Source organism: Lagenorhynchus albirostris, chromosome 1 (assembly GCF_949774975.1).
Source record: "Lagenorhynchus albirostris chromosome 1, mLagAlb1.1, whole genome shotgun sequence".
Classification (NCBI taxonomy): domain Eukaryota; kingdom Metazoa; phylum Chordata; class Mammalia; order Artiodactyla; family Delphinidae; genus Lagenorhynchus; species Lagenorhynchus albirostris.
In genome coordinates, this window is record NC_083095.1 from 114019740 (window position 1) to 114047486 (window position 27747).

Genomic DNA, 27747 nt, shown 5'->3' on the forward strand with positions numbered 1-27747 from the left:
AGCTAAGCTGCTCCCTAACTAGCACAGTAGGAAATTTGTTTCTTAAAATTCAGTAAAACTTACTTACTAAGAAACTAAGGTTTACTTAGTTTTACTATGTAATTTTAAACAAGTTTATATTAAAACAAACATGAATATAGAATACAATGAAAACTTCAAGTAATTTTACAAATGTCTTTACATACATATTTCCCCTAAATGTTGCATCAATAATGTTGTTTACAAATGAGCTTTATTTTATCAATAAGAAAAAAGCTGGATTCAGGTCTTCTAACACGTGGTCCAGTGATCAGTCCACTTTTTTACTATCTAATACTAAAATAAAAATTTAGCCGTAACTATATAATTTTGGAATTTATTCTAAATTTTGTCCTAAAAAAAAATCTGAGTTACCTAATACTCTAAACATACTTACTCATAAGTAATGTAAAAATAAGAAAACATGAAGTATAAAGTATACATTTCTCTCTAAATGTATCTCCTACTTCTTAGTATGTGTGAGCAAACGTCATACTTTTTGTTTAGTACTTTTAAATAATAAATACGTAGTACTTCTAAATAATAAATACGTAGGCACTTACTTCAGAAACAATTTTATGTGCAAATAATCTATAAGGTGTTACCCATACGTCCAATTTTCCACAAACAATTAAGGAGTTTTTAAAAAGAAAACCACACAAAAAATTTTAATAGGTACTGGACGCCTAGAAAAATAAAGCTTATTCTACTAGGAATCTCAACTTAGAAGTGATATAGTGCCATTTCAGGAACAGACTATTCAACTCACCCCCAACATCCACAAATGCCTATCAATCACAATAGTTAAAACCAGATCAAAACGGTCCAACATAATTAGGCTTCAATATATTAGACCATTATGTTCTTCTAAGAAGCTAATAAACCAAAACCAGAAGTACTAAAATCAAAAGAAATTACTAGAGGCTAATTATCATACAGATTGTTAGTTCCTTGCTGTATCCCTTCTAGAAAAGGAATATTTTACTGCAATGAAAATTTTATTTTATATATAACTCGTCATGAATTTGTCATTAATTGTTACATAAATGCTGCCTAGTGCCGTTAACCAAATGGCATGACCATTTTATGTCCCCAATTCACTTCTGTATTTACAAACAATTTTCATGACTTATAAAAGTGTATCTCTCAGTGAAGGCTTACCGTTGAGATGCAATCAAGCATCCACATCTGCTATTCTGCAGAGACCAATGTAGGAAGGAAGTACTTTAATCCCCTTTCATATGAGTGACCTTATATGAAAAAAAACCCAATAATTTAGAAGTTCTGTGTCCAAAGGAGATTTCCAGATGCACTTATAGAAATGGTTACAGACAGTAAGAGTTCTAAGAAACATCTTCCATGTCCACATCCTGTTGTAATTTCTGCACCATTCTGTCTTCCAGCTGCTTTTCTTTGCCTTAAAAAAAAAAAAGGGAAAGAAAGAAATTAAACTCTTGACAAAGAGCTGGGCTGTGAACCCTGGCCACCTTGAACCAAGGTCTCTGCTCTTAACACTGTACTACCTACCTCAAAGAGGGTTACCTAAAAATTTAGGTAACAATGGTTCATTCCTATTATTTTTGGGGTGTCTGTCAGTCCATATCATCTATATGTGAAACAATGCTCCAGGATTTTGTCTTTTTTTTTTAAATTTGGTACAAAAACAACCTAGCTAGGACTTTTGCAGACATCTACCCAATATGTGGTTACAGGATTTGACTATACTAAGGTTTAGGCATAGCTATATCTCACCAAAATTTCTCTCCTTTTAACAGATTGTACTTGGCACCAGCTGAGTAAAAAGAGTGGTTTCCTAGCATCTCACAAAAGAAATTATGCACACAAGCAACTGCTCAAGTGAGTGCCTAACTGTAAGTTACATAAGCACAAGGAGGGTTTTTAATACAAAACTGTATTTGAACTGATACTTCAAACTGAAGTATCAGACTCACCTGGAGAGCTAGTAAAGAACAGAGGTCCAAACTCAAGGGGCTTAGACCTCTATGTTTACATACTAAGTCCCCCAAGTAACTCCCACACCAAATGAAGTTTGAGAGCTACTAATATAAAACATTATCCTTTAATCAAAACAGGTATGAGGCAAAATCATCTATTAAATTATTACTCAAATCGTTTTGATTAACTTGGATTTTGTGGAAGCTAGGATTTTATGAAGGGAGAAAAGAAACACCATACGCAATAAATTGACTGGAACTGGGAAACACTGACTAAATTATTTTTATAAACAGTCATATCATAAATGAGGGAGAACATTTCCATGAAAAGATTCAACCTTAAAAAGTTGGTTGGTACCCAATTACATGGACCACAACAATCCAGATTTTTCATTTCTCTACTTAAGGCACAGAACTCCTGCACTATGCAGTACTTACCTGCAAGAGGGGCCCGGATAAGATGGATGTTTTGCTTCACTTCTTTAATGTCCTGAACTTTCTGTAGTTCTTTGTTTTTCTTCAACCTAGGACAAAGGCCAAAATTTCAGTTACTAAAATCTCTTTAAAAGACATTAATTCCTAATTTGTAAAAATTGTATTAAGTTAGCCACACAAATGAGCAATGGGAACACAATTCATTTCTTGTTCCTAATTAGCTTAAACATGATTCCTGCACTCCCAATTTGTTCATTCAGTGTATTCTTAGCACCTAGTCAGGAATAAAACAGGGGTTGAAAAGATATTTGCTCAGTGAATGAAGGGATGTGATTGAAACAAAGAATTAACAAGTCTCAGAGATTACACAGAGTAAGAATCTCTAATTATTAAAGTGTCTGTGTTCTCTATTTGAGGAGAAAGATTTGTAGTCTCTGTTACCTAATTTTTAAAATCATTCAGTAATTACAAGAGCACAAAACACAAGACATTCAACAAAAAAAGCTAACAGACTAGTTCTCAAGCATTTGGGTCTTTTGTAATGCTTTAAAAAAAAATTTTTTTTTAAGCCAGAAAGCTGTTGTCGCATGCTTTTCTATGACTTTTATGGTGACTAGATCAAAAGCGATGCCCCTTCTAAAGAAATGGCCAATTCCAAGCTGGGGCAGGGAAAATCTTATTAGCCATAAAGCAAAAAGCAAGAAAGGACTCAAAGAATGGTGAGGAACTGTCAAAATGACACACAGCCTGCCTGAAGGAATTCTCACTGGCCAACTTGGGGCACTTAGAACATCAAAATGACAAAGAATTATAACTCATTGAATACAATAAGAATTAATGAATACACACAGATATGATGTGAATAAATGAATAAAAGAATAAATTTTGGAACTGGGGAAAAAGGAAAATGCTCTTTCTTAGATAAGAAGGTCAACTAATAAACGGAGAAGAAATGATGAAATCAGAAAAACCACCATTTGGCAACAATCACAGTAGTAACAGATTCAGGCAGAACTCTAATGGATGCGAAAACCAGTAGGTATCAGTTTGAGGAGTAACAGGCTCTTTGCCGAGTCTCAATGTGTCTCCCTCAAGATATGTACTGATAAAAGGGGGAAAAAAACAGTAACTTTCCAGTGGAGAAAACTGGCAGACACTACTTTAACCAAGCAATGAAAGTTAACATCACCAGTAAGGGACAACAGGTGCCTCTGCTGGGGTGCTTAAGGGGGACACACTTCTATGATGTTCTGGCCAAAGGGACCTGAATCTAATCACGAAGAAAACATCAAACAAAAACCGGGGAACATTCTATGAAATGACTGACTGACCTGTACTCTTCAAACAGGCCAATGTCATCTAAGACAAAGGTGAGAAACTGTTTGGATTAAAGGAGCTTGAGGAGATATGACCACTAAATGTAATGTATGATCCAGGATTTTCTGCTATGAAGGACATTATTGGAACAACAGGTAAATCTAGTAAGGTCTATAGTATTTTAGCAGTGTTAATTTTCTGATTTAACTATCCTGTGGTTATTAAGAGCATGTTCTTATGCTGTACACCTGAAACTAATGTTGTGTGTCAATTATACCTCAATTTTAAAATCCCAGAGAAAAAGAACATACTATTTTTAGAATATATATATATATATAGAGAGAGAGAGAGAGAGAGAGAGAAGCATACTTAGGAGGAAAAGGTATCATGTCTTCAACTTACTACGCACAGAGTTAAAGTAAATTTGGCAAAATGCTAACAGAATATACAAGACTGCTTTACACTATCTTGCCAGTTTTTGAAAGTTTGAAGTTACATGAAAATAAAGATTTTTAACTATTCATACCTGTTCATTATAAATGTAGCCTGGCGTTTCTGTTTGATCTCTTCAACTCTCTTCATTGCATCAACTACAAAAAAAATTCATAAATGTTAACAAATTTATGTACATTCATTCAAGCAGGATGATTATAACCAACAGGAGCTTTAACAATCCTGTGGCTTAGAAGTGGATTAAACTCAACAAAAAACTCACCTCAAAAACAATTCCTACTAAAATAGCTGACAAAGGTATGCACCCTTGGCTGATATCACTGTTGACTCTTTGCCACGTATCATTTCTCTATTTTGCAAAAGCCTTTACTACTAAATTTTTCTTTACTTGAAACCAGTCCAATGCTTTTCAAATTTTATTCTACAGAGAACTTGGATTAATGGCAATTAATCCCATTCTTAGCTTGTCATCTCCATAAATAGACTCTACCTTGTCATAAAAGCCACTAGGATATGATCTGCACATGATGAATACTGGTAGAATGAACCAATCAATCGGCCACGTTCTTAACCACTAAAATCCAACTGTTTCAGAAAATGTGTGGAGGAGCCTTGGCTATAAGGGACTTGAGTCCAACTACTCTAGAATCTATATCAGCACTGTCCAATGTAAGATAAATCACATATGTAATTTAAAATTTTCTAGTAGCCACTTTTTTAAAAAAGTAAAAGGAACAGTTTGAAATTAAAGTTTAGATTTTGTTTAACCCAACATAGCCAAAATACTGTCATTTCAACATGTAATTAATATAAAAAATTATTACTGAGATATTTTATGCTTGTTTTCATACTAAGTATTCAAAATCCAGCATGTATTTTATATTTACAGAACATCTCAATTCAGGCTAGTCACATTTTAATTGCTCAGTAGCCCCTGGGGCTAGTGGCTACCATACTAAATAGCACAATTCCCAATCCAGATTCTTAAAGTGTAGTCTGTGGATCTGAGTGGGGCAAATGAATGAGACTCTGTGATAATACCTAAACCAATTACTGTCTAACAGAAACAATAAAATAGAGTACTCAGTAAAATGCACTGAGAGATCAGGGACTGTGTATGCCCTGTTCATCTTTGTATGCTAGAGTCAGTGGTTATTGGTAAAGGAGACAACATCTTAGAGAACACACAGTATTTCTCAGGAACAACAGAAACATCATGATACCAGCACAGAGGATCTTAGTAACTGAAGATCCACAGATGACTAAAATATGTACCTCAGTTTCCATATCAAGCTGAATACCCATCAAATAAAAGTAGTTATAGGTAAAAATGGTCTGGAGCTGCTATCTTCAAGTAGTAACAAAAAAGAAAACAAAGGCCAAAGTGAAATAAAACTCAGTGGGGTCCAGAAACGCTTTAGGATCTTCCAATAATGTCCCTGCCAAGAGTACCTTTAGGAATCAATTTAATAATCCTATGAAAATTAGCTATGTATGGTGTAGATATTAACCAGACTTATTTTGGTGATCATTTCACCATATATACAAATATCAAATCATTGTGCTGTGCACCTGAAACTAATATGTCAATTATAATCTCAATTTAAAAAATCCTATTAATCTCTTCAATTTAAAAAATCCTATTAATCTCTTCAGAAATCCTTGCGTTTGAATCAGTGTTATTTCCTTACCAAATAAACCCAATAAAACCAACTGCTAATCAGAAATTAACTCCTCTGCTAATTACAAAACAGAAGGGAAAGACCTTATTTTTTAAAAAGATAAACCAAACAAGCACACCAAGGGGCAGAATACTGAGGCAATTCCCCATTGGGACTCTGATTTTTCCACACAGTTCAGGAAGACAAACAAGGCTTTAGAGGGTGTCAAATGCTACTACAAAGGCCCATTACTTTCCAACTCTTCCTCTGAAGTCTTGTGACTAACTGGTGAAAAGGTGTTGAAAAGTATGCCCTGCCAATAATCCATTAGAGACCAATAAAGTTGGTAGAATTCTAAGTCTTAGAGACTTCTAGGTAACAAACTACATCACCTCCACACCCAAGACTAGAAATGGCTAAAGGCTGCATAAGCAGGCATGGGGGAAGGAGAAAAGGCAGGGCCGAGGGCCTCAAACACACATAGAGACATAGTGGAATCTACAAGCTAGCTTAAGGAACTACGTTTTACTACATGAGAATTTTTTAAATTAAACCCTCTGCTTACTTAAATAAGTAAACAAAACAGAGAGGTAGGTAGGTAGGTAGATAAGAATTAAACATTACTTTTAGTTTCAGTAGCCTATAGCTTCATTTTTACCCAAGTCGAGCACTTAGAAGTTCTCTTAGCAAATTTGTAATTATCACCTTACATGCTGTACTTTTTAACTTTACAGAATCACTAAGTTTTATTAGGTATACAGAAAACAATACTTATATCCCTAAACCAAATTATCTAAACTTGTAAAGTGTGTTAGGTTTTTTGTATATTTTAACTATGCCACACTCACCCCCCAAAAGTATTCTACATCTCTATTTTTTTCCCCAGATATTTGAATGTTTTTATATTTCTGTGTAGGCACTTCAAATAATATCAAATTTAATAATTATGTCATTTTTATAATGGATACATCAGCCAATTCTGAAAAGGATTTGGGATAGCTTATTAAAAAAACCCACAAATACAACAGAGCCATTAAAATAAGGATAAAAGTATAAAAGCTAACTGATGAAAAGAAGAAATTTAATATTTAAACAACCAACTGATATTAAAGTTATGGTAATATCCCAAACCAGTGTCTCCTGAAAATCCCCGGTAGTCCTTGTGACTTACTGGTTTTATTCCACAGCTCTCGCTGGTATCTGACAGGTTCATTTCTACGTTTTTCAAATTCAAATGAATTATCCTGTAAGAAGAGGAGAAATATGGTTTTAAGAGAGGTAGAAAGGAAGCATTTCTTAAAACTTTTTCTCCTTTTCACAAAAGTTCGAAGTGTTTCAAGCTATGGGCACATATTAAGATTTCCCCCGGGGTGATCCCAGAAGATACAAGTTTTCAACCTTTTTCTCCTTTAAATACCACGATGTACAAGACAGCCCTATTGAAAACGTCTGTCTATGTATGAGTGATTCTCAAAGGGAGGGGAGGGGAGAGGATCACCACCATCCCTCATAGGGGCCTATAACAATCATGGGGATTATAAACGAACTAAAAAAGCTTCCCTTATTTCCTATTCCTAGATGAGACTCACAGCCAGAAAACTTTATATTAGTTTGAACCATATGAAATTTCCTTTTCCCATAGATCAAAAAGTCAAACACTGAGAACTGCATATGGTTCAACAAAAATACCTAGCATGTTTATATATTTCAATACCTATAAACCTTTGTGTTACAGCACAGAGTTGAAACCACATCTTCAAATAATGTGGTACGACTCTGCATGATGTAAGCTTCAGCCTGAAATTCTTTAGTCCCCTCCAAATGTAGTTGATATTTTGACAATTAACAATCCTATTTATCTCAAAACATGCAAAATAATTTTGGAAAAACTACAGATAGTTTCTTAGTTTTCAAAGCTATCAGACTCTGGCATATGGAACAGCATTAACTCTGCACGTGGCTACTTCATTTATATACACATGCCTCTGTTCAGATCACAGTAACCTCAGCCATGATAAGGTAAGTGGTCACCAGCAAATGACTATGACCCGGCATCCTTTCTTCACTCATACAGTTGCCACCTGTATTTGAGATGCAACAAATCTATTCGTCCACAGTGAAAATTACTTTTGTGACAATTATGATTTGGCCTTATGTGTTGTCAAAAAATATTCTTTATGTTCACTGAAGAACCTCAGGTGTCGAGAAAGACAGCAAAGGGCTTCACAGCAACTACTTACATACTGTCTTTAAGGAGTGGCGAGGTGGGAAAGAGTCATGGGTTTGGGGGAAGAGGAAGTCCGGCGGAAGGGGACAGTTGAAAGCTCTCCCTCCCTCAAAGGTAGCCTGTGCAGCAGCTTCCCCTCCTCCCTTTTTAAGGATCGAGTGCAGATAAGCTTCACCAGGTCCTTACACCAACTCAATTAACAGCAATATGATGGTGGGGGCTTGCCCCATGGAACTCCCTCACCCCTGATTCCTCACTATTCCTCCTTACACTGCCATTATGAACTAAGCTCTCTGCTCTCAGACACACAGTCCTGCTAAAGAAATCAAGAAACTGATAAATGAGTCTACTACAAACCTCATCTGAGTCCTCACTGCTAGTCAAAAACCCTTTAACCTCATCTGAGTCCTCACTGCTAGTCAAAAACCCTTTAATCTCTTAACCTCCTTTCAAAATCCTTAAGTAGCAATTTCCAACTTCAATCCATTTAAATAATTCTCCCCTTGTTGCCAGAGCTAAAAATACTTTTTCGAGAATAAGAAAAATCACTTTTACAAACTAGATTAGGAATTTTTTTCCTTTTCAGAATTCTACAGATTTATGGTTCTGAGGATCATGTGAGAATGAGATTACCAGATGCAAATAAGTCACTCATTAACCATTCTATAGGAAGCCTTGTTAGAGTTAATGAAATCACATCTCCCACCCAGAAGTTAAAATTGTGAAAACTGTAAAAACTATACTGATAGCTAACCGTACTCACCACTGTGAGCTCTTTACCAGCTGCTTTCCGGAATGCTTTGGTCCACCTGACCTTGCGAGGATTGCGCTTCTTTTTAAAGTTTTTATGACACTTGGATTTACAGAATCTGAACACCTACAAGAAAAGTGTTAAATAGTGAAAAGTCAATATTAAAAAATTTTATACCATAGGATGTTATCCTACCAAACAAAATATACTATAAAGTCTGAGAAGTAACAATCGTTCCTCACAACTGCTTCTACTTACTCAAAACACCATTTAGAAATGTGTGAGACATATCACATAAAATGGAAATTGAACTATTTTTTGACTAAAACAGCATCACAACTAAAGATTGAGGGCCCCAAAAATATGGTTAAAAACGACCATTGGGGCTTCCCTGGTGGCGCAGTGGTTGAGAGTCCGCCTGCCGATGCAGGGGACACGGGTTCATGCCCCGGTCCGGGAAGATCCCACATGCCGCGGAGCTGCTGGGCCCGTGAGCCATGGCCGCTGAGCCTGCGCGTCCGGAGCCTGTGCTCCGCAGCGGGAGAGGCCACAACAGTGAGAGGACCGCAAAACAAAAACAAAAAACAAAAAAATGAAAAGGCAACCTACTGAATGGGATAAAATATTTGCAAATTATATATCTGATAAAGGGTTAATATCCAAAATATGTAAAGAACTCATACTATTCAATAGCAAACAAACAAACAATACAATTAAAAAATGGGCAGAAGACCTGAATAGACACTTTCCTAAAAAAGACAGATGGCCAACAGGTACATAAAAAGATGCTCAACATCACTAATCAGAGAAAGGAAAATCAAAACCACAGTTAGAATGGCTATTTTCAAAAAGACAAGAAGTAACAAGTGTTGGAGAGGATGTGGAGAAAAGGGAACACTTGTAATTGTTGGTGGGATTGTAAAGTGCTGCAGTCACTATGGAAAACATTATGGAAATGCTTCAGAAAAAGAACAGGACTACTATATGATCCAGCTATTCCACTTCTGGGTATTTACCCAAAGAACACAGGAATACTAATTTGAAAAGATATATGCATGTCTATGTTCACTGCAGCATTACTTACAATAGCCAAGATATGGAAACAACCTAAGTGTGCATCTAGAGATAAATGGACAAAGAAAATGTGGTGTATATATACAATAAAATACTATTCATGCCACTGTAAATATGACATATATATATAATGGAACATTATTCAACCATAAAAAAGAAGGAAATCTTGGGAATTCCCTGGTGGTCCAGTGGTTAGGACTGGGTGCTTCCATGGCAGGGGGCCCGGGTTCGATCCCTGGTTGGGGAACTAAGATCCCACAAGCCACGTGGCACAGCCAAAGAAAAAAGGAGGAAAGAAGGAAATCTTGCTGTTTACAACAACAAAAAAAGAAGGAAATCTTGCTGTTTACAACAACATGGATGTATCTTGAGGGCATTATGCTAGGTAAAATAAGCAGACAGAGGAAGACAAATACCATATGTATGGTATCACTTACATGTGGGATCTAAAAAAACAAAAACACAAAGCTCACAGATACAGAGAATAAATTGGTGGTTGTTAGAGACTGAGGGAAGCGGGAGAGGTGGGCAAAATGGGTGAAGGGAGTCAGAAGATACAAACTTCCAGTTATAAAAAAAATAAGTCATGGGGATGTAATATACAGCATGATGACTACAGTTAATAGACTGTATTGCATATTTGAAAGTTGCTAAGAGAGTAGATTTTAACAGTTCTCATCACAGTAAAATAAATTCTGTAACAAGGTAATGGTGACAAATGTTAACTAGACTTACTGTGGTGACCATTGCACAATATATATAAATATCAAATCATTATGTTGTACACATGGAACTAATGTTGTACGTCAATTATAACTTAATAAAAATAAGATGGTAAATTTTATGTTATGTAAATCTCACCTCAATAAAAACAAATTTAGAGTTTGTTGCCAGTGCCCTACAAGAAATGCTAAAGGGAGTCCTTCAGGCCGAAATGAAAGGACAATGGGCAGTAACTTGAATCCACAAGAAGAAATGAAGAACACCAGTAAAGGTAACTAAATAGGTGAGTATAAAGGTCAGTATTAATGAATTTCTAGTTAGTGACTCCTCTTTTTTCATAAGATTTAATTTAAAAGACAATTGTATAAAACAATAATTATAAATCTACACCACTGGAAATTAAGATTAATTGTAGTCACCAGAGTAACCATTAAGAAAGTTACTAAAACTAAAAATATACAAAGAAACAAGAAGGGAATCACAACAGTACACTACAGAAAAAGCACTCATAAAGTAAGACAGTAATAAGAATTGAGGAACAAAAAAGACATGACATAGAAAACAAATATCAAAAATGGCAGAAGTCCTTCCTTACTGGTAATTACTTTAAACGTAAATAAATCAACTTCTCCAATGAAAAGGCAGAAATTGGCAGGATGAATTTTAAAAATGATCCATCCTGGGACTTCCCTGGTGGTGCAGTGGTTAAGAATCCGCCTGCCAATGCAGGGGACACAGGTTCAAGCCCTGGTCCGGGAAGATCCCACATGCCACGGAGCAACTAAGCCTGTGCACCACAATTACTGAGCCTGCGCTCTAGAGCCCACAAGCCACAGCTACTGAAGCCCATGAGCCTACAGTCCGTGCTCTGCAACAAGAGAAGCCACCGCAATGAGAAGCCCACTTACTGCAACAAAGAATAGCCCCTGCTCCCTGCAACCAGAGAAAGCCCGCATGCACCAACAAAGACCCAACGCAGCCAAAAATAAATATTTTTTTAAAAAAAGATCCATCTATATGCCGTCTACAGGACAGCATAACAGTAGTTATACTGTTTATATAGTATAACTATATTAGTAGTTATACTAATATCAGGCAAAATAAATCTTAAGAAAAATTGTTACAAAAGACAAAAAAGGACACCATAAAATGATAAAAGGGTCAATCCAACATGAAGATAAAACATATATGGCTGGACTTCAGGAAGATGGCGGAAGAGTAAGACGCGGAGATCACCTTCCTCCCCACAGATACACCAGAAATACATCTACACGTGGAAAAACTCCTACAGAACACCTACTGAAGGCTGGCAGAAGACCTCAGACCTCCCAAAAGGCAAGAAACTCCCCACGTACCTGGGTAGGGCAAAAGAAAAAATAAAGAAAAAAACAGACAAAAGAATAGGGACGGCACCTGCACCAGTGGGAGGGAGCTGTGAAGGAAGAAAAGTTTTCACACACTAGGAAGCCCCCTCGCGGGCGGAGACTGCGGGAGGCGGAGGTGGGAGCTTGGGAGCCGCGGAGGAGTGCACAGCAACGGGTACGGAGGGCAAAGCGGGGAGATTCCCCGCACAGAGGATCGGTGCCAACCGGCACTCACCAGCCCGAGAGGCTTGTCTGCTCACCCGCCAGGGCGGGCGGGGCTGCGAGCTAAGGCTCTGAGGCTCGGCGGCTTGAACACAGCCTGAAGGGGTTAGTGCACCGGCTAGCCGGGAGGGAGTCTGGGGAAAAGTCTGCACCTGCCGAAGAGGCAAGAGACTTTTTCTTCCCTCTTTGTTTCCTGGTGCGTGAGGAGAGGGGTTTAAGAACACTGCTTAAAGGAACTCCAGGGACGGGCGCGAGCCGCGGCTAAAAGCGCGAACCCCAGAGACGGGCGCGAGCCGCGGCTAAAAGCGCGGACCCCAGAGGCGGGCGCGAGCCGCGGCTAAAAGCGCGGACCCCAGAGACGGGCGGGAGACGCTAAGGCTGCTGCTGCCGCCACCAAGGGGCCTGTGTGCGAGCACAGGTCACTCTCCACACCCCTCCCCCGCCGAGCCTGTGCAGCCCGCCACTGCCAGGTTCCCGGGATCCAGGGACAACTTCCCTGGGAGAACGCACGGCGGGCCTCAGGCTGGTGCAAAGTCACGCAGGCCTTTGCCGCCGCAGGCCCGCCCCTCACTCCGTGCCCCTCCCTCCCCGCCGGCCTGAGTGCACCAGAGCCCCCGAATCAGCGTCTCCTTTAACCCCGTCCTGTATGAGCAAAAAACAGACGCCCTCCAGCGACCTACACACAGAGGCAGGGCCAAATCCAAAGCTGAGCCCCTGTGAGCTGTGAGAACAAAGAAGAGAAAGGGAAATCTCTTCCAGCAGCCTCAGAAGCTGCGGATTAAAGCTCCACAATCAACTTGAAGTACCCTGCATCTGTGGAACACCTGAATAGACAACCAATCATCCCAAATTAAGGAAGTGGACTTTAGGAGCAAGATCTATGATTTTTTTCCTTTTTCCTCTTTTTGTGAATGTGTATGTGTATGCTTCTGTGTGAGATCTTGTCTGTATAGTCTTGCTTCCACCATTTGTCCTAGGGTTCTATCCGTCCATGGTTTTTTAAAAATTTTTTTTAATAATTTTAATAACGTTATTATACTTTACCTTCGTTCTTTCTTTCTTTCCTTCCTTCCTTCCCTCCTTTAGACAACGAATCATCCCAAATTGAGGAGGTGGTCTCTGAGAGCAAGATTTATGATTTTTCCCCCTTTACCTCTTTTAGTGAGGGTGTATGTGTATGCTTCTGTGTTAGATTTTGTCTGTATAGCTTTGCTTCCAACATTTGTCCTAAGGTTCTATCTGTCCCTTTTTTTTCTAAATAAGAATTTTTTAATTCAATAACTTTATTGTACTTTATTTTTACTGTATCTTCTTTCTGTCTTTTTTCCTTCTTTCCCTCCTTCCTTCCTTCCTCCCTCCTTTCTTTCCTTCTTGCCTTCTTTCCTTCTTTGCTTCTTTCTTTCTTTTTCTTTCTTTCTTCCTTCCTTCCTTCCTTCCCTCCTTTCCTTCTTTCTTTCCTCATACTTCTACTAATTCCCTCTACTTTTTCTCCCTTTTATTCTGAGCCGTGTGGCTGAAAGGCTCTTGGTGCTCCAGCCAGGAGTCAGGGCTCTGCCTCTGACGTGGGAGAGCCAACTTCAGGACACTAGTCAACAAGAGACCTCCCAGCTCCACATAATATCAAATAGCGAAAATCTCCCAGAGACCTCCATCTTAACACCAACACCCAGCTTCACTCAACGACCAGCAAGCCACAGTGCTGGACAACCTATGCCAAACAACTAGCAAACAGGAACACAACCCCACCCATTAGCAGAGAGGCTGCCTAAAATCATAATAAGGCGACAGACACCCCAAAACACACCACCAGACGTGAACCTGCCCACTAGAGAGACAAGATCCAGCCTCATCCACCACAACACAGGCACTAGTCCCCTCCACCAGGAAGCCTACACAAACCACTGAACCAACCTTAGCCACTGGAGACAGACATCAAAAACAGCGGGAACTACGAACCTGCAGTCTGCAAAAAGGAGACCCCAAACACAGTAAGATAAGCAAAATGAGAAGACAGAAAAACACACAGCAGATAAAGGAGCAAGATAAAAATTCACCAGACCTAACAAATGAAGAGGAAATAGCCAGTCTACCTGAAAAAGAATTCAGAATAATGATAGTAAGGATGATCCAAAATCTTGGAAATAGAATGGACAAAATGCAAGAAACAGTTAACAAGGACCTAGAAGAAATAAAGATGAAACAAACAACGATGAACAACACAATAAATGAAATTAAAAGTACTCTAGATGGGATCAATAGCAGAATAACTGAGGCACAAGAACGGATAAGTGACCTGGAAGATAAAATAGTGGAAATAACTACTGCAGAGCAGAATAAAGAAAAAAGAATGAAAAGAACTGAGGACAGTCTCAGAGACGTCTGGGACAACATTAAACGCACCAACATTCGAATTATAGGGGTTCCAGAAGAAGAAGAGAAAAAGAAAGGGACTGAGAAAATATTTGAAGAGATTATAGTTGAAAACTTCCTTAATATGGGAAAGGAAATAGTTAATCAAGTCCAGGAAGCACAGAGAGTCCCATACAGGATAAATACAAGGAGAAATACGCCAAGACACATATTAATCAAACTGTCAAAAATTAAATACAAAGAAAGCATATTAAAAGCAGCAAGGGAAAAACAACAAATAACACATAAGGGAATCCCCATAAGGTTAACAGCTGATCTCTCACCAGAAACCCTACAAGCCAGAAGGGAGTGGCAGGACATACTGAAAGTGATGAAGGAGAAAAACCTGCAGCCAAGACTACTCTACCCAGCAAGGATCTCATTCAGATTTGATGGAGAAATTAAAACCTCTACAGACAAGCAAAAGCTGAGAGAGTTCAGCACCACCAAACCAGCTTTACAACAAATGCTAAAGGATCTTCTCTAGGCAAGAAACACAAGAGAAGGAAAAGACTTATAATAACGAACCCAAAACAATTTAGAAAATGGGAATAGGAACATACATATCGATAATTACCTTAAATGTAAATGGACTAAATGCTCCCACCAAAAGACACAGATTGGCTGAATGGATACAAAAACAAGACCCTTATATATGCTGTCTACAAGAGACCCACTTCAGACCTAGAGACACATACAGACTGAAAGTAAGGGGATGGAAAAAGATATTCCATGCAAATGGAAACCAAAAGAAAGCTGGAGTAGTAATTCTCATATCAGACAAAATAGACTTTAAAATAAGGACTATTAAAAGAGACAAAGAAGGACACTACATAATGATCAAGGGATCGATCCAAGAAGAAGATATAACAATTGTAAGTATTTATGCACCCAACATACGAGCACCTCAATACATAAGGCAAATACTAACAGCCATAAACGGGGAAATCGACAGTAACACATTCATAGTACGGGACTTTAACACCCCACTTTCACCCATGGACAGATCATCCAAAATGAAAACAAATAAGGAAACACAAGCTTTAAATGATACATTAAACAAGATGGACTTAATTGATATTTATAGGACACTCCATCCAAAAACAACAGAATACACATTTTTCTCAAGTGCTCATGGAACATTCTCCAGGATAGATCATATCTTGGGTCACAAATCAAGCCTTGGTAAATTTAAGAAAACTGAAATTGTATCAAGTATCTTTTCTGACCACAACGCCATGAGACTAGATATCAATTACAGGAAAAGATCTGTAAAAAATACAAACACATGGAGGCTAAACAATACACTACTTAATAATGAAGTGATCACTGAAGAAATCAAAGAGGAAATCAAAAAATACCTAGAAACAAATGAGACACAACGACCCAAAACCTATGGGATGCAGCAAAAGCAGTTCTAAGGGGGAAGTTTATAGCAATACAAGCCCACCTTAAGAAGCAGGAAACATCTCGAATAAACAACCTAACCTTGCACCTCAAGCAATTAGAAAGAAGAACAAAAAAACCCCAAAGCTAGCAGAAGGAAAGAAATCATAAAAATCAGATCAGAAATAAATGAAAAAGAAATGAAGGAAACAATAGCAAAGATCAATAAAACTAAAAGCTGGTTCTTTGAGAAGATAAACAAAATTGATAAACCACTAGCCAGACTCATCAACAAAAAAAGGGAGAAGACTCAAATCAATAGAATTAGAAATGAAAAAGGAGAGGTAACAACTGACACTGCAGAGATAAAAGAGATCATGAGAGATTACTACAAGCAACTCTATGCCAATAAAATGGACAATCTGGAAGAAATGGACAAATTCTTGGAAATGCACAACCTGCCAAGACTGAATCAGGAAGAAATAGAAAATATGAACAGACCAATCACAAGCACTGAAATTGAAACTGTGATTAAAAATCTTCCAACAAGCAAAAGCCCAGGACCAGATGGCTTCACAGGTGAATTCTTTCAAACATTTAGAGAAGAGCTAACACCTATCCTTCTCAAACTCTTCCAAAATATAGCAGAGGGAGGAACACTCCCAAATTCCTTCTACGAGGCCACCATCACCTTGATACCAAAACTAGACAAGGATGTCACAAAGAAAGAAAACTACAGGCCAATATCACTGATGAACATAGATGCAAAAATCCTCATCAAAATACTAGCAAACAGAATCCAACAACACATTAAAAGGATCATACACTATGATCAAGTGGGGTTTATTCCAGGAATGCAAGGATTCTTCAATATACGCAAATCTATCAATGTGATAAACCATGTTAACAAACTGAAGGAGAAAAACCATATGATCATGTCAATAGATGCAGAGAAAGCTTTTGACAAAATTCAATACCCATTTAAGATAAAAACCCTGCAGAAAGTAGGCATAGAGGCACATTTCCTCAACATAATAAAGGCCATATATGACAAGCCCCCAGCAAACATCATCCTCAATGGTGAAAAACTGAAAGCATTTCCACTAAGATCAGGAACAAGACAAGGCTGCCCACTCTCATCACTCTTATTCAACATAGTTTTGGAAGTTTTAGCCACAGCAATCAGAGAAGAAAAGGAAATAAAAGGAATCCAAATCGGAAAAGTAGTAGTAAGCTGTCACTGTTTGCAGATGACATGATCCTCCTATACATAGAGAATCCTAAAGATGCTACCAGAAAACTACTAGAGCTAATCAATGAATTTGGTAAAGTAGCAGGATACAAAATTAATGCACAGAACTCTCTGGCATTCCTATATACTAATGATGAAAAATCTGGAAGTGAAATCAAGAAAACACTCCCATTTACTATTGCAACCAAAAGAATCAAATATCTAGGAATAAAGCTACCTAAGGAGACAAAAGACCTGTATGCAGAAAATTATAAGACACTGATGAAAGAAATTAAAGATGATACAAGTAGATGGAGAGATATACCATGTTCTTGGATTGGAAGAATCAACATTGTGAAAATGACTCTACTACCCAAAGCAATCTATAGATTCAATGCAATCCCTATGAAACTACCACTGGCATTTTCACAGAACTAGAACAAAAAATTTCGCAATTTGTATGGAAACACAAAAGACCCCGAATAGCCAAAGCAATCTTGAGAACGAAAAAAGGAGCTGGAGGAATCAGGCTCCCTGACTTCAGACTATACTACAAAGCTACAGTAATCAAGACAGTATGGTACTGGCACAAAAACAGAAAGATAGATCAATGGAACAGGATAGAAAGCCCAGAGATAAACCCACGCACATATGGACACCTTATCTTTGATAAAGGTGGCAGGAATGTACAGTGGAGAAAGGACAGCCTCTTCAATAAGTGGTGCTGGGAAAACTGGACAGCTACATGTAAAAGTATGAGATTAGAACACTCCCTAACACCATACACAAAAATAAGCTCAAAATGGATTAAAGACCTAAATGTAAGGCCAGAAACTATCAAACTCTTAGAGGAAAACATAGGCAGAACACTCTATGACATAAATCACAGCAAGTTCCTTTCTGACCCACCTCCTAGAGTAATAGAAATAAAAATAAACAAATGGGACCTAATGAAACTTCAAAGCTTTTGCACAGCAAAGGAAACCATAAACAAGACCAAAAGACACCCCTCAGAATGGGAGAAAATATTTGCAAATGAAGCAACCGACAAAGGATTAATCTCCAAAATTTACAAGCAGCTCATGCAGCTCAATAACAAAAACCAAACAACCCAATCCAAAAATGGGCAGAAGACCCAAATAGACATTTCTCCAAAGAAGATATACAGACTGCCAACAAACACATGAAAGAATGCTCAACATCATTAATCATTAGAGAAATGCAAATCAAAACTACAATGAGATATCATCTCACACCAGTCAGAATGGCCATCATCAAAAAATCTAGAAACAATAAATGCTGGAGAGGGTGTGGAGAAAAGGGAACACTCTTGCACTGCTGGTGGGGATGTGAATTGGTACAGCCACTATGGAGAACAGTATGGAGGTTCCTTAAAAAACTACAAATAGAACTACCATATGACCCAGCAATCCCACTACTGGGCATATACCCTGAGAAAACCAAAATTCAAAAAGAGTCATGTACCAAAGTGTTCACTGCAGCTCTATTTACAATAGCCCGGAGATGGAAACAACCTAAGTTTCCATCATCGGATGAATGGATAAAGAAGATGTGGCACATATATACAATGGAATATTACTCAGCCATAAAAAGAAACGAAATTGAGCTATTTGTAATGAGGTGGATAGACCTAGAGTCTGTTATACAGAGTGAAGTAAGTCAGAAAGAAAAAGACAAATACCGTATGCTAACACATATATATGGAATTTAAGAAAAAAAATGTCATGAAGATCCTAGGGGTAAGGCAGGAATAAAGACGCAGACCTACTAAAGAACAGACTTGAGGTTATGGGGAGGGGGAAGGGTGAGCTGTGACAGGGCGAGAGAGAGTCATGGACATATACACACTAACAAACGTAGTAAGGTAGATAGCTAGTGGGAAGCATCCGCATGGCACAGTGATATTGGCTTGGTGCTTTGTGACAGCCTGGAGGGGTGGGATAGGGAGGGTGGGAGGGAGGGAGACGCAAGAGGGAAGACATATGGGAACATATGTATATGTATAACTGATTCACTTTGTTATAAAGCAGAAACTAACACACCATTGTAAAGCAATTATACCCCAATAAAGATGTTTAAAAAATACATATATATATGCACCTGCATGTAAATCAATGAAGTTACAACACACCCTCACACCGTACACAAAAATAAACTCAAAATGGCTTAAAGACTTAAACATAAGACATGACACCATAAAACTCCTAGAAGAGAACACAGGCAAAAATTTCTGACATAAATCGTACCAATGTTTTATTAGGTTAGTCTACCAAGGCAATAGAAATAAAAGCAAAAATAAACAAATTGGACCTAATCAAACTTACAAGCTTTTGCACAGCAAAGGAAACCATAAGCAAAATGAAAAGACAACATACAGACTGGGAGAAAATATTTGCAATTGATGTGACCAACAAGGGCTTAATTTCCAAAATATACCAATAGCTCATACAACTCAATAACAAAAAAACAAACAACCCAATCAAAAAATGGGCAGAAGATCTAAACAGACATTTCTCCAAAGATGACATACAGATGGCCAACAGGAACATGAAAAGATGCTCAACATGGCTAATTATTAGAGAAATGCAAATCAAAACTACAGTGAGGTACCACGTCACACCAGTCAGAATGGCCATCATTAAAGAAGGCTACAGATGGGCTTCCCTGGTGGCACAGTGGTTGAGAGTCCGCCTGCCGATGAAGGGGACACGGGTTCGTGCCCCAGTCCGGGAAGATCCCACATGCCGCGGAGCAGCTAGGCCCGTGAGCCATGGCCGCTAAGCCTGCGCGTCCGGAGCCTGTGCTCCGCAACGGGAGAGGCCACAACAGTGAGACGCCTGTGTACTGCAAAAAAAAAAAAAAAGTCTACAGATAACAAATGCTGGAGAGGGTGTGGAGAAAGGAAACCTTCCTACACTGTTGGTGTGAAAGTAAATTGGTGCAGCCACTATGGAGAACAGTATGGAGGTTCCTCAAAAAACTAAAAGCAGAGTTGCCATATGATCCAGCAATGCTACTCCTGGGCAAATATCCGGACAAAACTGTAATTCAAAAAGATAGATGCACTCCTATGTTCATAGCAGCACTGTTCACAATAGCCAAGACATGGAAACAACCTAAATGTCCATAGATAGAAGAATGGATAAAGAAGATGTGAGAGACATATATATATGATATATATATAAATATCATATATGAATATCATATATATGTATACACACACACATATATACACAATGGAATATAAAAAAAGAATGAAATAATGCCATTTGCACCTACATGGATGGACCTAGAGATAATCCTACTAAGTGAAGTAAGTCAGAAAGAAAAGGACAAATACCATAGGATATCACTTATGTGTGGAATCTAAAATACGACACAAATGAACTTATCTATGAAACAGAAAAAGACTCACATGCATAGAGAACAGACCTGTGGTTGCGAAGGGGGAGTGGGGGTGGGAGAGGGTTGGATTGAGAGTTTGGGACTAGCAGATGCACACTATTATATACACTGAGTTAGCCACAAAGTTCATTCGGTTTTAAGTAAAAATAAAACACACATTTTTCATTTTCAGCAAGAACTTTATTAAATGTATTCATTAACCAAACGAACTTTTTGGCCAACCCAACAAAATGAATAAACAACAAGGTCCTATTGCATAGCACAGGGAACTATATTCAATATCCTGTAATAAATCATAATGGAAAAGAATATGAAAAAAATGTAATATATATGTATAATATATAACTGAATCACTGTGCTGTACACCAGAAACTACCAGAACATTGTAAATCAACTACACTTCAATAAAATATATATATATATATATATGCACCAAAAGAAAATAAAACACCAACAGAATTGAAGGAAGAAATAGTTCAACAGTAACAATTGGAAACTTCAAATACCCCACTTTCAATAACGGTCAGAACAAAAAGAAGATCAATAAGGAAACAGAGGACTTGAACAATGCTATAGAACAACCAGACATAATAGACATCAGTAGAACTCTCCACTCAACAGTAGAATATACATTCTTCCCAACTGCACATGCAACATTCTCCAAGACAGACCATAATTTTAGAACACAAAACAAGTCTCAATAAATCTGAAAAGACTAAGATAATACACAGTATGTTCTCTGACCACAACAGAATGAAACTGAAATCAATCACAGAAAAAAATCTGGAAAATTCACAAATATGTGGAAATTAAACAATGCACTCAAACAATCAAGAGTGCAAAGAAGAAATCACCAGGGAAATTAGAAAATATTTTGACATGAATGAAAATGATAACAAAGCCTACCAATACTTAAGGGATGCAGGGAAAGCAGTGCTAAAAAGGAAATTTGTAGGGCTTCCCTGGTGGCACAGTGGTTGAGAGTCCACCTGCCGATGCAGGGGACACGGGTTCGTGCCCCAGTCCGGGAAGATCCCACATGCCGCGGAGCAGCTGGGCCAGTGAGCCATGGCCGCTGAGCCTGCGCCTCCGGAGCCTGTGCTCTGCAACGGGAGAGGCCACAACAGTGAGAGGCCCGCGTACCGCAAAAAAAACACAAAAAAACCCGACCATTTTTATAGAATAATAGTAAAACCTTACAAATGATCTTGAATGAAGGGAACAGTTTTAGGGAAAGTCATTTATTTAAATCCCTTTGCAATTCAGAATTAATTCTCAAAATTCACTTTCTAAATACCTCAATGGGGGGAGGGGGTTAAAAGTTTCAAACAACCATTCTGAAACTTCCTTTGGTTCTTTCCACCATTGCACAAAATAATTTCAAAAAAGCAACTAAAACTGACTATAGATTTGTTTTCTAAAGTATTTATTCAGAGATCTACTAGGAAGATTCTTCACTACTTTAATTCTTCACTTTCATCCCAAAAGATGTGATCCTGTAATAGTGTTCACAATTTAATGATCATTCAACATGCTCCTGAAATGGCTTATTGGGACTCATTTTATAAGTCTAAAATGCATCATTTTGTTACTTTGTCTTAGAACACATTGAAATTTGTGTGTATTACTAGAGGAAATCTGAAGAGAAAAAGTAATTGAGTTTGTAGATCTTGGCAAAGAAAATTAAGTTGAATTATCATACCTAGAAAATGTGACCCATTAAAAAAAAAAGGTCAAAATAAGATATCACCATTTCAAGCTAACATACACACACTCACACACACACACACACACGCATATATCACAAACCAAAATACTTTTCATTTTATATACACTTTGTTCTACGGAGACCTTCAAATAGGTCACTAAACCTAGACCTTCAAATAGGTCAGGACATAGTTTTCTTAGAAATGGTCAATACCAGATCAATCTGATCTAAGCCCTGACCTCATGGAGAGCCCTCTCCTGGGAAACTCGAGTAAAAGCATGTCTACATTCTTGAACTAATTTCAAACCAACTAGAAAATAGGAGAATATTGTAGTCTTCTGGAATAACTCACTATAAAATCATTATTGGTAAAATTTCTTTGAGTATTTTCAGCCAAAGTACTATTACCTTTTTTAAGTAAAAGCCTTCAATGTTTAATACCTACTAGATAACTCCTAAACAAATCCCCACTTCTGAAATATACCTAATGAGAGACCTGAACTTGTCCCAGGTCTCCTCGGCTCCAAAGAGAGCCAATGGGAAGTTACAGGCAAGTCTACTTGAACTCCATATCTAACAGACGTCACCTGAAAAGCACAACGAATTATCTGAAGAGACTGGAGTCACTGAGATGGGATGGGGATTCAATCCCCAAATAAGGAGCAGCTACTATGTGCTGGATGTTGTACTAGATACAAGAATAATTAAAACATGACGCCCTACGTTGAGAAGCTTAGTCTAGCAACGTGGTAAAATCTCATTTTGCAAACAAGAGAGATAAAGAACCGACTAGGATATAAACAATGGGATATAACTATACACAATAATCAAGTATAAAGTAATATGCAAGTACACATTAAGGAAGTGGTTAAATCTATGGTGGGGTAGGTGGTAAACGATTATGTGTGAGACAAATCTTCATAAGACTCAAATTTCCCTTTTAACCTAGTCCTCTGGCATCATCCTCAGTCTTCAACATGCACACAAATGATCCATCTGAGCCTCAAAGTTCTTCCAACACCTTCAAGTTCTTATGCCACATCTTCAAGTTCTTATGCCACATCTTCAAGTTCTTATGCCACTAATTCAACAAACATTTATTAAGCACACCTTAAGAGTATGTGTATTTTTCCTGTTTGCAAACTATGAAAATATGGAGCAGTAATACACTAATTCTACTCTTAAGAGACTACCTGAGAAGCATAAGAGGGGAGGTTTCTATGAAAGATGGTCCCAAAAGCTAAGAGCATAAATGCAGAAAGACTAGTTAGGAGGCTACAAAAGCGACAAGTGCCTAATCTGGACCCAGGGCAGGTGGGCAGAAAGAAAGCTAAGACACCACTCTCCCTTGCAAAGGCAGAATGGATAGAACCTATAGCTAGATATAAACGGTGAAAGATTCAAAGATGACTCTCAGTTTCTAGCAGAACTGTCTAGGTGGATGACAGTATTAATTCAGAGAGCAAAAAGATTTGAGGTAATAAGGAACACTCTCAGTAGGCTCACTGTTAGGTACAAACAGGATTTCCCTGTCAAGCGGAAAATTCACACCTGAAACTAAGGAGATAAAGATTTCGGAATCATCAACAAAGGAAAAAATGAGGCACCTGTTCTTCATTAGTGCTTCAGGGCCTCTACTTATTTCCCCAATCAACTCTGTTCTGGATACACTGGTCTTCCCTACAGCAAGCTAGCTCCCAGCTAATTCAACACTATCCTTGCTAGCAATATAGACTTCCTCATCAACTTGAACTTCCACTGTGCCTGCCAGATCAACATACAACTCTAGATAGCTCCCATCATCCTTTCTAATTCCCATACCCAGCTGACAAACACTGATGGACAAAAATCATAGTCATGATGACCAAATCATCCACAAAGCCATAATGCCCACTGTGAATTACACCCCAACCTGACAATCATTTCATTCATTGCTATAAATTCTTTGTCATGTTCCTGAGAGCAGGAATTAAAAATCTTTTGGGCTTCCCTGGTGGCGCAGTGATTGAGAGTCCGCCTGCCGATGCAGGGGACACGGGCTTGTGCCCCGGTCCGGGAAGATCCCACATGCCACGGAGCGGCTAGGCCCGTGAGCCATGGCCGCTAAGCCTGCGCGTCCGGAGCCTGTTCTCCGCAACGGGAAAGGCCACAACTGTGAGAGGCCTGCGTACCGGAAAAAAAAAAAAAAAAATAATGCGTGGAAGACCTAAATAGACACTTCACCAAGGAAGACATACATACAGATGACCAAGATGCACATGAAAAGATGCTCAACATCACTAATTACTAGAGAAATGCAAATCAAAACTACAATGAGGTATTACCTCACACTGGTCAGCATGGCCATTAACAAAATATGTAGAAACAATAAATGCTGGAAAGGGTGTGGTGAAAAGGGAACCCTCCTGCACTGTTGGTGGGAATGTAAATTGATATAACCACTAGGGAGAACACTATTGAGGTTCCTTAAAAACTAAAAATAGAACTACCATATGACCCAGCAATCCCACTACTGGGCATATACCCTGAGAAAACCATAATTCAAAAAGAGACATGAGGGCTTCCCTGGTGGCGCAGTGGTTGAGAGTCCGCCTGCCGATGAAGGGGACACGGGTTCGTGCCCCGGTCCGGGAAGATCCCACGTGCCACGGAGCAGCTGGGCCCGTGAGCCATGGCCGCTGAGCCTGCGCGTCCGGAGCCTGTGCTCCGCAACGGGAGAGGCCACAACAGTGAGAGGCCCGCGTACCGGGAAAAAAAAAATCGTTTACATGCTCTTTCAAGTTTTCAAACATCGCTTTGGTCCCACACTTTTGGCAAGACCCCTTACTCCTAATTTAGTGAGGTCAATATTTTTCATGTAGAATACAGACAATAAGGTGATGAAACAAGAACTGTAGTTCTTTAGCATGTCAAAATCACCTCAATGAATATAGATTTCTAGCTCCTCTTCCTCTCTCCCCAGAGATTCCAATTCAATAGATCTGGTGGAAACCAGGAATCAGTATTTTCTACAAGTGTCCAGTGATTCAAAAGCAAATACAAGAGAGGTCTAATTCTGAGAAACAATGTGTTAAACAGAGGAATGAGATCCATTCTGGTATGAAACGCAAATTCATGTATCACTCATAAAGTCTTTCACAGAGGCCTTATACAGACGGTCCCCAACTTATGATCTTTCGACTTCATGATGATGAAAAAGTGATACACATTCAGTGAAAACCGTACTTCATTATAGCCCTACCTCAAGCCTCTATTACCATCTGCAATCCGTCACTTCCCTAAACAGAGAAGTAGCTGCGCCCCTCTGTGCCTTTGCTCAAACTGTTCGTTTTCCTTCCACCTAGATTGCCTTCTCCTCACGTTCTTAAGCAAAATGCAAGATCCAGGATAAACGTCACTTCCTTTCTGTGCCTTTCTACAGACGACCCTCTCCAAAACACCTCCAACAGCTTCATAATACATAACTCTATTATTAAGCCATATGCAACATTTCTATCAACCTCTACAGACTATGGCCGACCCCAAGTCTTATTCATCTGTACAGACGCGGACCTCAGCAATGATGCTTAACCCGGCATGCGTTCAACAAAGTTTACCGAACTGAATAACGTGGCCCATGTGCAAAAGTGGGCAAAGAGACTCCCAGCTTCCCCGTCGGCGCTGGCTGGAATCGCTCCTCAACCTCATGGCAGCCAGCCTCGCCCAACGGCGGTCTAGTGACCAGCTCCGGTCGCGACGCCGGCAGGAGAACCTTCCCCAAGAGGGAGGTCGAGGTCGGAGCCGTTAGCAAAACCAGCCCCACGAGCCGAAATCCTAGACCAAACCCCACGTAGGGGCAGAGGAACCCCGCGCCGAGCGGGCGCGGCTTCAGCCCGGCGGGAGCGCAGCGGAGCGCGCGCTACTCCCGGCCGTCTCACCTTGCAATCGTTGCGAACGAACATCATGCCGTGGCCTGGGTAAATCGGACCCGAACAGAAATAACACTTCTCAATCCGCATGTTGAACGCTCGTGCGGACGCCGCTCGTGCGGACGCCCCGGCCAGACGCCGCGCTTAAGAGGAAGTGACGTAGCCCCGCCACGGGAAGTGATTCTCTTTCCGGTTCTCCACCCGGAAAAGGCGGTGTTCCTTCGCTCTTGGGGGCCCCTGGAAAGCTAGCCGGACGTGACAGCGCCACCCCGCGGGCACGCCGGCAAAAGCGCTGCCGTTTGGCGCAGGCCCAGAGTGCGGCCGCCCGCTGGTGAAGTGCGCGTTTCTACGCAGGCTTCTGAACTGGCTGTCCGAGCCTCTAGTTTTCCTCCCCACCGTGTCGTACGACGTCAGCATTTACTCACGTCTTGTATATCTTGTTTCTGGTTTGTGCTTTTCCCAAGACGGCTCTCCACACGTGGCTCGTCTCCAGGAACTCATTTCTCTGCGGCCCGAGCCCCGCCCATGATTCCAGTCCCAAGCCGACTTGCCTGATGTCCGCGGCGGGAACCTGCTGCCACGCGCTGCAACCGAAGCAGCTGAGCCTCAGGTTCGGAGGACTTAACCGGCAGTGTTTTAAAGACTTGTAGTGGTGGTCTCCACCTTTACTCCCCCACCTCCGCGCTTTTTAATTAATATACATATGTGGTTAAAAAAATTTTTTTTTCTTCACAGTAAACTTCTCTCCCCAGACCTCCAGTCCTCCTCTCCAGTAGCAGTCACTTCCTTTTATTACCTACCAGAGGTTTTCTGTGCATAGACAAACATTTGTGTGTACGTGTCTCCACTCCCTCTTCTTGATAACACTGATGAGCATCCTGTTCACCCTTTTCTGCATCTTGCTGTTATCTGCCTCCCCTCAATGGGATGTGAGCTCCATGAAGGCAAGGATTTTTGTCGTTTTGTTTACAGCTATACTCCCAGTACCTAGAACAGTTCCTGGCACGTAATTAGGCATCCAATACACATTTTATTATCAGTGAATACTTCACATTGTCTTCCATAGTTACATAAGCGCAGTTGTAGGAGGGTATCATCTTAATTGGTCGCCTGTGTTTGGAAATTTGTTTCGTATCTTGTCTCCTATCTTTGGGAGATAATAAGCATCCTTACTAATTTTTTTTTTCAGAAGAGTTTATTGGTATAGAGTTGCTGGGCCTATAACACTTAAAATTTGGTAGATAATACTAAATGCCTTCCAAAAGGTTTTACCAATTAGCACTCAACAAGAACAAATAAGATGCCTACTTCACGACGTCTTTGTCGAAGGTGATCTTTGCCAATCTGAGATTAAAAATTTTTTTATTATTATTTTAACTGGCATTTATTTGATTATGAGTGGAGTTAGGAATCTTTACAAATGTTTGACATCTATTTTTTTCTGTGAATTGCCTGTTTATGTCCTTCACACAGTTTTCT

The 27747-nt window shown here is 39.4% G+C and overlaps 1 protein-coding gene across 1 annotated transcript; it reads right to left on the reverse strand.

Moving 5' to 3' along the window:
- Positions 1-954: 954 nt before the first annotated feature.
- RSL24D1 (ribosomal L24 domain containing 1) lies at positions 955-26422 on the reverse strand. The gene is made up of 6 exons (XM_060169345.1): positions 26278-26422; positions 8830-8943; positions 7011-7083; positions 4252-4315; positions 2412-2497; positions 955-1435 (listed from the first exon to the last, which is right to left on the reverse strand). Exons 1-6 carry the CDS (start codon positions 26356-26358, stop codon positions 1362-1364), a joined length of 492 nt encoding a protein of 163 aa, XP_060025328.1. The 5' UTR covers positions 26359-26422; the 3' UTR covers positions 955-1361.
- Positions 26423-27747: the final 1325 nt, after the last annotated feature.